This window comes from Panthera uncia, chromosome B4 (assembly GCF_023721935.1).
Source record: "Panthera uncia isolate 11264 chromosome B4, Puncia_PCG_1.0, whole genome shotgun sequence".
NCBI classification, from domain to species: Eukaryota; Metazoa; Chordata; class Mammalia; order Carnivora; family Felidae; genus Panthera; species Panthera uncia.
Genome location: NC_064809.1, coordinates 87,149,852 through 87,164,808, shown reverse-complemented (window position 1 = coordinate 87,164,808; position 14,957 = coordinate 87,149,852). Strand labels below are relative to the sequence as shown.

Genomic DNA, 14,957 nt, shown 5'->3' with positions numbered 1-14,957 from the left:
TTATGTACTGATAGACCTCAAGGGTTAGTTTAAAAAAAAAAGTTTGAAGGAAAAAAATACCAACACGTGGGGCATTCTAAACAGAATCTCTACCTAAGGATTGCATTTCAGGATATTCGAATGAAACCAAAGATCGCCTTGACAAGGTCTACTATGCCAAAGAACCCTCTTCCAGGGAAAGGTTTCAATCTGGCTAGTGTTTAGGAGGCTTGCTTGCTCTCCCGTAATCCCCTTTCCTTACTGTACAGGGGTCTCCAAGCCATCCTCTGAAAAACTCTGGCTTCATGATCAAGGCCCTGTCCACGAAGTCTCATTTCCAAGTTCACAAATAAAAATGCAAGTGAGACAGAAACATTAAAAAAAAAAAAAAAAGTTTCCCACCATTTAATGCAACTCAGCTCTCCAGGGGGCTAACAGTGATTAGAAAAAGAAAGGAAAGGAATGAAAACACCACGGAGAATCACTGAGAAGACAAAGGCAGCCAGAACTATCTTATTTATTATAAAGATACACCATGAAGAACAGACCTGACTGTATATTGAAGCCTGGAATGGTACATGCCAAAATGTACAGTACTATACATAAAAGTGCATTGTCACAACAGATTAACAAAACATTTCTTTTCTTCCAGAACTGTAAAAGCATCCTCCCAAATTTCCGCCTCAGAGCCGAGGAACTGTAACGGAGGCAGCACAGATCACAGGTGACATGTGGGCTGCAGCAGCTAGAGAGACAGCGGGAGGGAGGACACAGGGACACTGCGGACGGGAAAGGCACAGTCACGGCTACCAGCAAAACGAGACAGTCTGATGACGGACAAGGATGCAAGACGGACGATACTGAGCACCGAGGTACAGGACGGGACACAGAGAAGCAGGGAGAGCGTGGAGGAAGTTTCCGCTCAGATAGGTAGTAGGAATTGGGACAGGGGGGCCAGGAGCATGAGTGGAAGGGTGGAGGGGGCGCTCAACGGGGCGGTAGGAATTGGGGCAGGGAGGCCAGACGCAAGAGTGGAGGGGTGGATGGGGTGACAGTAAAAAGCAAGGCTAAAACTCCTCTAAAATAGAAAGGCACTTTCACATGTACATACTACAGATGTACATTGACACGATTAGTAACAGTCACAAGCAGGAAGCTACCAGTACTGCAATTGATCAAACCGACAGGAAAGGACAATACTGATTTAATTACGTGGGCAGGAGTTATCCTTAATTCCGTAGGTAAATTTTAGCAGTCTCTCCTGTTACACAGCCACTTACTATACTTTAAACATCTATAATAACCATCACACTACACACTGAACTTGGATGAATGCTCTAAAGGGGGCATTCACAAATGCACGGTTTATATATTTTCTTTTACTAAACAGTTTCTAAGATAAGCATTATGGAACCCAGTACAATTATTTAAACATACAAAAGTCCCTATGTAATTTAAAGATACAGGTACCCATCTCGATTATACCACATAGACTATTTTTTTTAAAGAAAGTATACTAGGGTAAGTGAAATCTCAATTTCCAGTTTGTTTTACTGATCTGAATAAAGGGGTGCCAAAGTCACCCTGCACCAAGCCTGACACCTCAGCCCAGCTGGAGGTTTGGTTTTCAGCTCAGGGGACTGTCTGGAGTAGGGAGCTCTATTGTACACACGGATGAGCCTTTGCATCTAAGTTGCTCCGGGACTGTGGCCTCAGCGATGGGCAACTCAGAGCAAGGCTCATCCGAGTGCTTTTCCCGCTTTTACGGTGTCTCACTACTGTGGTCAGGACGAGAATGAATGCGATCCCAAATCTGAAGTCTTCTAAATCCTCAATAGACCCATGGGCTCTTTATTTTTTTTTTTTTAAGTTTTTAAATTCCAGTTGCTTAACATACAGTGTGGGCTTTTTGAATTTTAGAGGCTGTACTTATCACATTAAAGTTTCTTCATTTTGTAGACCTCGTGTCATTCCCAAATGCTGGGGAGACCACAATCCTTCCCACTCTTATCTTTTCCTTAAATTATAAGCCCTTTTTGGGAATGGCAAGAGTACAAAGAAAACTCGGTTAATACAATGTGACCCGTTTGCTCTACATCTGCTGAGAGCTATTCATGCTTCCTGCAGTAGATTAAGTGGGAGCCTGCTCTAAATTATTCTATGCATGGCTCAAGGGGCACCAAAGTCAGATCATGTTGTGTGAAAACGTGCAAAACAGTTGACTGATAGCGTTGACCCTGAACATGAATACAGAGCTCTGCACAGGGCCACTGGACTGGTTCAAATAATTTACAGAACACGCATCAGAAAATGTGTATGGAGTACCTTTTCTCTCTCTTATCAATCAGTCCTTTCCCAATACCCCTGACCCAAACCAAAAGGTCAACTTGTAAGCCTACTTAGTGAGTTCTATGGATGGGACATGAACAGAGTTATATCAGCTGTGAATATATATTCTTGCGTAAGTGGAGTCTGATCATCTTTGTAGAACCATCGTCTGCCCATCATCAAAATGACCCCCTTGCCAAACTGTGCACGAAGAACAATATGATCCTTGAAACCGGGGGCATAACATCTCAAGGATTCTTCCTTTCCTCCCCACCCTTTGCATGATTCCTACTCCCCACTAGATGTGTGGCTGTAGAGAAGGCCATGCACTAGGCGAATGCACCAGAAGCTTTTAATGAGCTTTCAGGGTGTTATTTTGGATCCTCTGTGAAGTGGCCACCTTGTCTTCTCCCTGGAATCTGAAGACTTTTACCAAAACAAAGAAAGAATAGGTGAATCCTTATTCCCTGTGAGGTCATGTCCTTCTATGGGAATTGGAACAAATAAAAAAGACAGGAAAAAAAAAAAAAAAAAAAGAAAGACCTCAAGGTGTCACAGGGGTATAGGGAGAAGAGAGAGAGATGGGTAAGACAGTGATGGGGGAGCATTAGAAATTTCCTGCAAGAAGGCACAGCCTCTGAGGCCCCAGAGCAGCCACCTAAGGGAGCAGAGTCCTAATTTGGTGGTTGGAAAGGCAACCCTCATTTCATCAGCGGTGTAAACACTGAAGAGGGGAGAGTCTGGGCAGGACTGCCAGGGAGAAATCCGAAGACATGAACTTGTAGGAGTAAGATCTAAGTTAAAACTTGTAGAAGACACCCCTCTGCCCTTTTGAAACCCTCTGTTTACATCTTACTCTTGCACCATCGATGGAAAAACCGTTTTTAACAATCCTTTTCATTTGAATTTCTAAAAGATTTAAAGTCTCCTCCTCCATTACTTCCGCCTTTATTCTCGGCTTCTGTTTCCCCATCTAGCAGCAGAGAACTAGAAACCCAAGTGGACTCTGGAAAGAACTGGGAGGTTATTCAGCAAGGTTTCAATTTCCTAGGAATTTGGGAAGATTGTTTAAAAGGGTGAGTGCTACTCAGAGCTCAATCCTGGCTGAGTCTCCATGGTGTCTAAAGTTGATGAAGGACCACTAAAGCTCAAGGGAAATGGCAGGGGGGTAGAGAAGATGCTGGACTGGGCATCATTTTCACAATGGGCAAAATGGATGCTTCAGAAACCTCAAAGATTTAAAAGCTTACCATACCTGGATACTTGGAAAAAAAATCTCGATTCAATCCATCTGTGAAGTTAGGCCACTGGCTGGCAATCAGAAGTGTGACTTTGAAAGGTAACCCTATGTCATTAATTTAATCTCTCTTTGCGTTACAATGATTAGACTGGCAAACTGAGGGAGAGATCCCAGGAATGATCTTGATTTTTTAGTACAGATCCTCATTCTTTCCTGCCTGAGGCATTCACCAGCGGGCTAACAGATTCAAGTCCATACTGTGCAACTCTTAGGTGGGCAGGCAAATGGCTTCCAGTTTGAAACCAAAGCTAGAAGGAAATCAATGGTGGTCGAGAGGGGTTAGTTCTGGGCCACCCATTTATCTAAAAAAAAAAAAATTCTCTTTATCATTAAGTTCAAGGTCAGAGCAGAAAACATGCTCATAGGTTTACACACGATATAAGCTGCTGCTGGCAGGAGTGGTGATTTGTACCTTAGTAAAAACAACTGAATTCAAAGCAACCTTTTTAAGACAGTGGGAAAACACAGAGAAAATGGTTTCTGTGCCAGGATGTCAGAGAAAGAGGGTACCTTACGGAGCTCACCTGACTATCTGGGTTATGTTGAGACCACCTGAAAAGAAAAGAAAAAAGTCATGGTTCCAGGGTGCAAAATTGGAAGGAACTCCTCCTGGAACCATGTGACACCCCCCCCCCCCCACCTTGGCCAGCATGGCTCTTACTCCAGTACCACAGCCAGTTCTTGGTTGGCTCAAAGAGGCCAATGGGAGAGGAGAGCTGGGGAGTCACCTTAGGATCATCAAGCCTCTGTATCGGGTTTAAAGGAACCGAGGTCATTTAGTCGGGAGAGAAGGCTGAGCGAACCAAGGACTTGTGTGCTGCCCGTGCTCTCCATTTCCACAGGAGAACACAGGGGTTTAGGGGAGCTGGAAGTATTTTCTAGGCAGTTTGTAACAGACCTCTGAAGGAACTTGTGGAGGAGTGTAACCAGGAAGTCTTTACAGTTAGACCGTTCTAGTCCTTTGTGAATGCAGGGGACGGACCTGGAAGTCTTTGGGGGCCTGACCAGGCTTGAGGAAGGAGTCACTTCGATAGCTCTGGAGGATTAGCTTTCCCCTTTTCTAGGTTCCGTTCAAGAAGTAACTGCAGAGGGTCCGACCCCTTCCTCTGAGCTTTTAATCCGGACCCAGGGAAGTGACTCGTATGAAAGAGGCAACCATGCAACTCATTCAGGCAGTGGGCTGAGAGTCCCACTGGGCACGTCCCACCGTGACAACTGCAAGCCTGGGCACGAGTGGGACCTCGTCCCACTGCACGGACTCAGAGGTACTTGCTGTCAGCTACCCAACAATGCCGTTACCACTTTCCAGCCATTCCCCCCAAGCGCCACAGACCAACACTGGTTATACTCCACGGCCTGGGACTCAGACGCTTGTGCCTTTGGATCCAGACATTTCCGACTCACCCAGGCTACACTAAACCTGAAGCGCCGAACGACGCGGAGAGCAGAGTGGTGTGGCCTTCGTGACAAATGGTGCAGCATTGGATTTTCAAGTAAATCTAAGTGTTTCTATTGTCTTTAAAATGACATAAGTCCAGTTACTAAGAAAAAAGGAAGAAAATTACAAAATACAAATGCCCGTGTTAATTTAGCTAGTCTCCGACATTACATTCAAGAACATAGAAAAGCCAAAAATCTCCAGTTATAAGCATGAAACTAAGGAAAGTTAAAGATCACTGACTTTTGTCAATGATCCGTTTTTTGTTTTGTTTTGTTTCTTAAATCACTGCCCCATAGGACCTTGCTCATCTGGAGTTTACATCGTGCAAGACTTGTCTGTTGGACCTTGGGAAGGTGGGGCCGGTCCCACCGTAGGGTTTGTTTTTGGAAGAACGGCAGGTTTTGGTCGAAGGGCTGGGGGCTTTAGCTGCACACCCATCCTGGGTGCCACCATAGGCTTGAAAGTACTCATTGTGTCGCTGGAGGAGCTCGTGCTGCGTCGGATCTGAGGCTCGGAGCTCCTGAAGGCAACGTTGTGCAAAGGGCTGAGAGACTCTGTGGACGTGGCGGGGGTGGGCGCGTTCTTCACTTGTTCCAAGGTGTCCAGCACCACATCGGGGGCGTGCTTTGCTGTACTCTGTCTCTCCAGTTCTCGGAGTTCGTTCAAAGCAGTGTTCATCGTCTCTTCAATATCCTGTTGACAAATCACCAGAGAGGCAGAACAGACTGATAAATTCGTACTAATGTATAGAAGCACACACACTTCAGCTCAAAGCAGACAGGCCAGCAAAAGCAATCGTGTGTTAAGTTCACAGTCTTTGGAATGTGTACGCATGATGATGGCATGTCACATGACTGTTTAGGCTCTGCATGTTCAGGAGACCAAGATGCCAGGGTGCCTGCAGCCGTATATCAGACATCTGCCGTTCTAAGGTGTTAGGTAGCCTTCTGGTGATTTCCACCTTACGTGCTGATTATACAGAATTCTATTCCAGCTTATGGCAAAAGACAGCTTCAATTTAGACACTGCTACAGTTTCTCAAGAAATAAATGGGAATGGGATTGAAAAGCAGGTTTCTTTCATTGATTTAACAAATAATTTTGGGCACTTACTATGTACTTGGCTAATTCCTAGCAGTTCTTCAAAATTCAGTTTAGGCTTTCCCCTGATGCTCCTGTCCGATGGTCTCACTGGAAGAGGTCCCGCCCTGCAGGAGGGCATTTTTGTGATATGGGGTGTGTGTGTGTGTGTGTGTGTTCAAATGTCACAATAAAGGGGTGGCATTATTGGCACTTGGTGGGCAGAGGTCGTGTATACTAGATATCTTGCAGTGTCCTGGATAGTTTATATGCAATGAATTATCCCGCATCTTGTTTGCCGTTTTTTTTTGGTTTTTGTTTTTCTTAAATTTGAAAGAGAGAGGATGAGCAGGGGAGAGGGGCGGGGCGAGAGAGAGAGAATCCTAAGAAGGCTCCACGATCAGCATGGAGCCCGACGCGGGGCTCGATCCCACAACCCTGGGATCGTGACCTGAGCTGAAATCAAGAGTTGGACACTCAATCAACTGGGCCACCCAGGCACCCCTTCTTCAACTTTTGAATGTCCTTCAGACATTCATGTAGGTGAAAATTCTGTTTACGATAACCTGAGCCCAGGCCCTGTCTCTTACATCAATATGTATTTTTAAAATGTTTATTTATTTATTTTGAGGCGGAGAGAAGGAGTGCAAGCTAGGGAGACAGAGAGAATCCCAAGCAGGCTCCACGTTGTTAGTACAGAGCCTAATGCGGGGCTCGATCCCGTGACCTGTGAGATCATGACCTGAGCCAAAATCAAGAGTTGGATGTTAACCTCCTGAGCCTCCCAGGTGCCCTGATCAAAACACATTTTTAATTGTTGTATTTATATGAGATTTACATGGATTATATATGTAGATGAAAGCACCTTACTATGTCCATTGTTTTCCAGTGTAGTCAAGCATTAAGTGAAATACATTTAATTGTTTTAATATTTATTTCCTTGTTTTTTTTATATTATATTTAGAGCTTCATATGTTTTTTTCAAATTAGGTATATCATCAATGTATTTCAGATGGTAAAGAGGGAATTACAAAATATATGTTTCAAAAAAAGTAGACTGTGCTCCACTGATGGATGAATAGAGAAGCAAAATGTGGTATATACGTCAATGGAATATCATTCAGCCTTAAAGAAGAAGGACATCTTGCCACACGGTACGATACGGATAACGCTTGAGGATGTTATGTTAAGTGAAATAAGAGGCCAGTCACAAAAAGACAAATACTGCCTGATTCATTTATATGAGGTAGTCCCCCACTCATAGAAGCAGAAAGTGGAATGGCGGTGGCCAGAGGTTGAGGGGGAGGGGAGAGAGGAGAGTTGTTCTTCAGTGGGTATAGGTTTTCAGGTTTCCAAGATGAAAAAGTTCTGGAGATCTGTTTCATAAAATGTGAATATAGTTTACTGAACTCTAGAGTTAGAAATGGTTAAGATGGACAATTTTACATCATGTGATTTTTCGTATACGCAAAACCCAAAGGCGGAATGTTGTGTGAGACAGACGGGGTGAAGAACCACTGCCCTAGTCTGACTGACATGTCTATTCTCTACTCTCCCAGGGCTTTTTTTTGTTTGCTTAATTTTTTAATGTTTATTTATTTTTGAGAGAGAGAGAGAGAGAGAGAGAGAGAGAGAGAGAGAGAGAGAGAGAAACTGAAGCAGGCTCCAGGCTCTGAGTTGTCAGCACAGAGCCCAATGCGGGGCTCAAACTCACGAACCGAGAGATCAGTTGGACACTCAACCGACTGAGTCACCCAGGCGCCCCTCCCAGGGCTTCTTTCGCTCACCTGGAGCATAACCCTTACGGCGCTGCGTAATGGTAATTGATTTCCATACCCATCTCCCTCACAGGCTTGTCAGCACCTTTGGAAAGCAGCTGGCTATTGATTTAACATTGCTTCATAAAGCCTAGCACAGGACCTGGTGCACAGTAAGTGCTCATAAAGGTTTGCTTAACGAATAAACCAAGATACAGTGACCACATATGGATATTGTCGTTTTAAAACAAGCCCCATCAGGGACTGCACTGATTTGTTTAATAAGAGAATCTGCATGTTTTTGGTATGAACGCCATGATGGCGGGCTTACTTGTTCTCATGGGAAAATCTGAAGATGAGATGGAAAGAGAAATAAAGGACACAGCTGGAGGCCATTTTGTGAGGATGACATCACTTTCCAAGTGATTATTTTCATATGTGATTTCTATTTGATGCTAAACATATGGATTTTTTTTTTTTTTTTACACAAGTATTTGCCCCAGAGAGATCGCAGAGAGCCTGGTTTATCTGTTGAGTTCTGTTTTGATGATTTACAATAAAAGGATTTCTTGGTTCTAGAAGCAAAAGGGTTAAATAGATGTTGTTATGCCTTCCCACCCCCAAGCTCCTAACTCCCTACATCCTGTTTCACCTGCTTATTATAAGCAGTGAAGTTACAGATTTCTCAAATCGTTAAACTCAGCTGTAATCAAATATCGCTGGTTCTGTATAGATCTCAACGGGCCCTGTATGGTACTTCAAACAGAGAAAAAACCAAAAGGTCAAGTCTTTTTGATTTTTACCGAGAAACTGTTGTAGATTTAAAATTGGTTTAATTTTTAAAAAACACATTAAACCCCTCACAATCTAATTTACATCCAAAATTTTCTTTAGTTAGGAGAGTGAAAATAGCTTGGAAATTTGTCACATCAGTGCAGGTCTCCTTGGATACTCTTTATTAAAAATAATCCATTTTAAATACTTCCCCATGTTTGTTTCATTTTTTTCTCATTCACTCTCTTTTTTGATTAATTTAGTTCGCCTTTAAGCTTCAGATAGATAGAAGATGCTTTAGATTAAAATGGCAAACCCTGAATCTATTCACCTCTTTTGTCATTGGTGTTAACCATATTTTCTGATGGCCTATGCTGGGGGAAAAAAAACACTAAAGGAAAAATGGCAGAATGATGGAAAAGCCATTAATTTTGTTTCACCCTCACTCTGTCAATTCTAATCATTAAAAAAAACTACAAAGTCCTCTGTACTAACTGTCGAGAAGTAAACAACGACATAGGATTCAGACTTGATGTTCTTCAAACAGCTAACCATTATTTCTCCATTTATTTATTGACTAATCCATTGTCTGTCTTAAGTTGAAAGGGTCATATTTATCATACACTAACATTTATTTATTTCTGGGCTCTCCATTCTTTCTATCAATTTGTCTATTTTATTATCTTTGGCACGCATTCAGGATCCAGTAGGGCCAGTCCTTCTTCATTATTATTCTTTTCCAGACTTTTCTAACTACTTAGCAATGATGTGTTTAAATGCCATGGGTCCTACATTTCTGCCATGTTTCTATTTAAATCAATATGAACCTGATCACTTGGGTCCTTCCAGTAACAAACGGTTCTTCTAAAGAGACCCTTAGTCCAGGCTTTAAAGAAGGAGCTCATTTCTTTTGTTTTCTTTAGCTGGTTCTGTACAAAACAACATGGCTACAAAAAGGAAATCCTGCATACCTCCTTCATCATACTCCAGGTACACAGCATGCACCATTCCATTAAATGCATCCTACCTGAGCGATCGTCTCTGGGTCCAATGGCTTATGGTCATTGAAGCCTGTGTATTGCCCTGATGATGTGGACCTTCTAATAGGAGGGCTGTCGATCTTCTTGAGGGAGTCGTGTCGGCTGATATTGGTCAAGCTCCCATGGCCGGGCCGGCGTCTCCTCTCAGGACTGTCATTGTTGAGGCCACGGTTCTGCAGCAGGCCCCGGGGGTGACTGCCCAAGTTTGGGGACCCCAGGTCAACGGAGGAGTTGGAAAGAGGATGTGGGGGGTGGAGGGGACAATGGCCATCACTGGTCCTGCCAGGACGCCTTACTGGAGGGGGTGGCTCTCCTCTTTTTCTCTGTCTAGACATACACAAAAAGAGAGAGAAAATAGGAGAGCTTATCACACTGGGTAATACCACAAAGCTGCGGGTCCTGTGGCTGCTCAAAGTCCTTGGAAAAGTGGAGGTTCAGCAGCTTGATGATCAGATTCCACCTACCTGGCTAAATAGCCGTCCGGGTGACGGTCTGTTGGGGAGTTCATGTCCTTGGATGATGACTTGTCTTCAGTGACTGGCCCACTGCTGGCCTCACTGTCAGCTTTCTGGCTCAGAGTGTCTGAAAATGTATCATCCCTGAAACAATGAGAAGCAAGAGTGAGGGTCTTTTGCTAGATGAATGGGAACAAAAAAATAAGTGATGGCATTTACGTATTATAAGTCTTTCTTACCAACACGACTTTTTCATTATAAAAATAATACAGTTTCATTGGTAAACTGGAAGATTCAGATATACAAAAAAGAGCAGTATCACAATCACCCATAATAGGATGCAACAACCAGACACAACTACTGCTAGAACTTTAGAAAATATCCTTCTATACTTTTTATCTATGCCTGGGTACATATCTATGATGTCTGCATATATATGTATGGTATTTATACTATAGTTACTTATATGTTTATGTGGCTTAGATATATATCACTGCATGTATGTATAAAATGCACATAATATTTCTTGGATTCTGAGACACATTTTAACATCTCTAAAATTAGGTTGAATGATTTAATCATAATATGCATTTCATGTGGTATATTTCTCTTTCCCTTGAAAAACTGCTCTTAAATTGCTGTACTAGGAAATATATTCACAAAATAGGAATTATATTGTACGTACAATTTTGCAACCTGTTTCTTTTACTTAATAGGTTACAAGCATCTTCTCATCTCTTTAAATATTTTTAAATTATAGCAATATTAAGGGGTGCCTGGGTGGCTCAGGTGGTTAAGCATCTGACTCTGGATTTTAGTTCAGGTCATGATCTCATGGTTTGTGAGTTCAAGCCTTGCACTACTGGGTTCTGTGCAGAGCCTGCTTGGCTCTCTCTCCCTCTCTTTCTGTCTCCCACCCCCAAAATAAATAAATAAACCTCCCAAAAAATTATAGCAGGGGTGCAGCTGTGGCTCAGTTGGTCAGCTCAGGTCATGATCTCATGGTTCCCAAGATCAAGCCCCATGTCAGGCTCTGTGCTGACAGCCTGAAGCCCGCTTGGGATTCTCTCCCTCTCTCTCTGCCTCTCCTCAGCTTGCACTCTTTCTCTTTCCTCTTTCAAAATAAATAAATAAACATTAAAAAAATTACACCAATATTGAAAAAAAAAAAAAGAAGAAGAAGGCTGGAGATGATTCTCTTTAGACTTTATTTACGTCAGTATCTTCCCTCTGGGGAATCTGAATTGAAACAGTGGTCAGACAGCAAGAGATGATAAGCTCTGGTTTTGGAACCAGCAGTGGTTACTACAGCTCTTAAAGCTATTCTCTGCAAGGATTATTCTTCTAAGAGCCTGAAAGTTTCAAAAGGCATCTCTCCCTAGCCTTTGCTCCAAACCTCCTGGTGGTGTTTGCAAAATGAAAACCTGCTGGTCCTGAAGGACCGTTAGCAAAGACCCAATAGCAAGGCAAAGAACTGTTCCCAGCTCAGAGGTCTGGGCTCTGCGATCCCTTCTGCTCTGTTCCTGAAAGACCAAGGTCAGTTTAAGGACAGTGGCTGGAATCTTCTGATGGGAGCACTTGGTGGTAGAAGCTGGCACTACTCACATATCCTGCACCACTATGTACTGATGAGGCACGAGCCCATCAATGCCATTGTGTCTTCCTTCCCACCAGTCCTCAGACGCGCGGTGATACAGCAGCAGGGAGGCGCCCTTCTTGAAGGACAGTTCTCTGGCGGATCGCCCAACGTAGTCAAACTTGGCTATCGCTTCTATTGGCTCACATTCTACAAAGAACACACCGGAAAACAAAGAGGGACCAGAGCTGTTAGAAGAGCATGAAACACTATGTGAAAGTTCCATATGAGGCCTTGGCAATAAACACGGCCATTTAAATATCCAGACTGAACAAGGTAATGAACAAATCATCAATGCAGGACAAAATAAGGCTGTTAAAAGAGGTACAAAAAAACAGTCTCTTGCTGTGGTCAGTTTTTCAGGCAAAGAAAAATTGAACATTGGACCTTAATTTCCACAGTCTCTTACCAGAGGTATAATGACAGTTTAATAAAAAATATTTAAAACTTTGCAACATGATATATGAGATCTCTCCTTGGGCTGTAATATCCTCCACAATAGCTCCAATAGTATTTTGACAATGATGGAGTTCCTGTGTAACATGTTAATAACCATGGATAACATGGGAAAGTCAGTATCCCAGAACACGAGGGAGTTTAGGCTTTATTTGCTTATTCAAAGAAAAATGAGGTTTATAAAAATCAGTACATTAAATATTATGTGAGTACATTTAATTTCTTCCTGTACTTTTCTGGCATTATCAAATCTTCCAAACTGCCACCAACAGTAAAATAACTTTGTTTTCTCTAGTATCAGTAACAAATTCTAGTTACCTATGAAAAAAGCACAACTTAGACTGTCCTGTACCCAAATTAAGAGACCAGATTCAACAATTATGTCATCCAGAGATCAAAAAAGTTTTTTTTAAAGTTTATTTATTTATTTTGAGAGAAACAGAGACAGCACAAGTGGGGGAGGGGCAGAGACAGAGGAGACAGAATCCCAAGCAGACTCCACACTATCAACACAGAGCCTGACATGGGGCTCGAACTCACGAAACTGTGAGATCATGACCTGAGCTGAAACCAAGAGTCGCTTAACTGACTGAGCCATTCAGGCGCCCCAATTATCCAGAGATCAAAAGATATTCAAGGGAATTATGGTGAGTGAAAAAAAAAAAACCAGTCTCAAAAGGTTATATACTGTATGATGCCACTTATACAGCTTGTTTGAAATGACATAATAATCAAGATGCAGAACAGATTAGTGGTTGCCAGAGGTTGGAAAGAAATGGCCACGGCTATAAAAGGGAAGCACACAGATGAGTGCATGAAAAACTGGTGAAACGTGAATATGGCTGATGGGTTGTGTCAATGTCAACTTCCTGGCTGTGGTATTATGCTACAGTTATGTAAGATTTTACCATGGAGGGAAGCTGGGAGGAGAGTACGTGGGATCTCTCTGTAATATTTCTCACAACTAGATGTGAACCTACAATGATTTCAAAATTAAAAATTAAAGCTATTGAACTAGAAATGGAATTTCAGTGCTGATCTAATTCTGATCACAACAGTTGAAGGCAATTAAGAGGACAAACTAAACAAAAAAACTATAAGAGATGCTTTTCATCATTGAGATTTTGCAAAAAGCCCTTTGATTCTGGGGCTTATGATCTTTCCTCCCATCTTCTACCATCCCCCGCCCCGTCCTTCATCCCTGCTATCAACAACAGATAAGTAAACTTCTAATCAATTATACACAGAAAGGGCCAATACAAGTGCTAAATGTTTAGAGAAATGTATAAGCAATGAGCAATACCTCAATTTACTATAAACTGAGAGTGTATTACTTTCTAAATAGTCTAGAATACATGCACATGTAATAGATTAAAACCTGTCCATCTGTTAAATATTTTCTCAGGAAATTGTCTTCTATTTTGCTTGGTAATGTACATTCCCATTTAAAACAGTTAATTTTTCCCAAAAGATTCCTAAAGTATCTTTAATATCTTGTATGGAATAACTGCATAAGAAACCCTTGGATAGTCAACCAAGCTTCTTTCTCACTTAATAAATTCAAATCCCAGACTTCAAGCTGTATTCAAAGCTGTAATCATCAAGACAGTATGGTACTGGAACAAGAACAGACACTCAGATCAATGGAACAGAATAGAGAACCCAGAAATGGACACCAAAACATATGGCCAACTAACCTTTGACAAAGCAGGAAAGAATATCCATTGGAATAAAGACAGTCTCTTCAGCAAATGGTGCTGGGAAAACTGGACAGCGACATGCAGAAGAATGAACCTGGACCACTTTCTTACACCATACACAAAAATAAACTCAAAGTGGATGAAAGACCTCAATGTAAGACAGGAAGCCATCAAAATCCTTGAGGAGAAAGCAGGCAAAAACCTCTTTGATCTTGGCTGCGCAACTTCTTACTCAACACGTCTCCAGAGGCAAGGGAAACAGAAGCATAAATGAACTACTGGGACCTCATCAAGATAAAACCTTCTGCACAGCGAAGGAAACAATCAGCAAAACTAAAAGGCAACCAACAGAATGGGAGAAGATATTTGCAAACGACATATCAGATAAAGGGTTAGTATCCAAAATCTACAAAGAACTTCTCAAACTCAACACCTAAAAAACAAATAATCCAGGGAAGAAATGGGCAAAAGACATGAATAGACACTTCTCCAAAGAAGACATCCAGATGGCCAACCAACACATGAAAAAATGCTCCACATCACTCATCATCAGGGGAATACAAATCAAAACCACAACGAGATACCACCTCACACCTGTCAGGAGGGCTAACCTTAACAACTCAGGCAACGACAGATGTTGGCGAGGATGCGGAGAGAGAGGACCTCTTTTGCATTGTTGGTGGGAATGCAAACTGGTGCAGCCATTGTGGAAAACAATATGGAGGTTTCTCAAAAAACTAAAAATAGAACTACCCTAGGACCCAGCAATTGTACTACTAGGCATTTATCCATGGGATACAGGTGTGCTGTATCCCCACGTGCACCCCCATGTTTATAGCAGCACCATCGACAATAGCCAAAGTATGGAAAGAGCCCAGATGTCCACTGGCAGATGAATAGATAAAAAAGATATGGTATTTGTATACAATGGAGTATTACTCGGCAATCAAAAAGAATGAAATCTTGCCATTTGCGACTACGTGGATGGAACTGGAGGGTATTATGCTAAGCG

At 42.3% G+C, this 14,957-nt stretch overlaps 1 protein-coding gene across 2 annotated transcripts in view; it reads right to left on the bottom strand.

Annotated features, from left to right (window-relative positions):
- Window positions 1-464: 464 nt before the first annotated feature.
- The window catches only part of SRGAP1 (SLIT-ROBO Rho GTPase activating protein 1), a 284,958-nt gene continuing 270,465 nt past the window's right edge, over window positions 465-14,957 (bottom strand). For both annotated transcript variants that reach the window (XM_049625895.1, XM_049625894.1), the window contains exons 19-22: window positions 11,759-11,939; window positions 10,163-10,297; window positions 9,686-10,025; window positions 465-5,741 (exon numbers count right to left, since the gene is read on the bottom strand). In XM_049625895.1, the coding sequence (XP_049481852.1) occupies window positions 5,364-5,741; window positions 9,686-10,025; window positions 10,163-10,297; window positions 11,759-11,939 (1,034 nt within the window). In that variant the 3' untranslated portion in view covers window positions 465-5,363. The remainder of the gene's footprint in view (window positions 5,742-9,685; window positions 10,026-10,162; window positions 10,298-11,758; window positions 11,940-14,957) is intronic.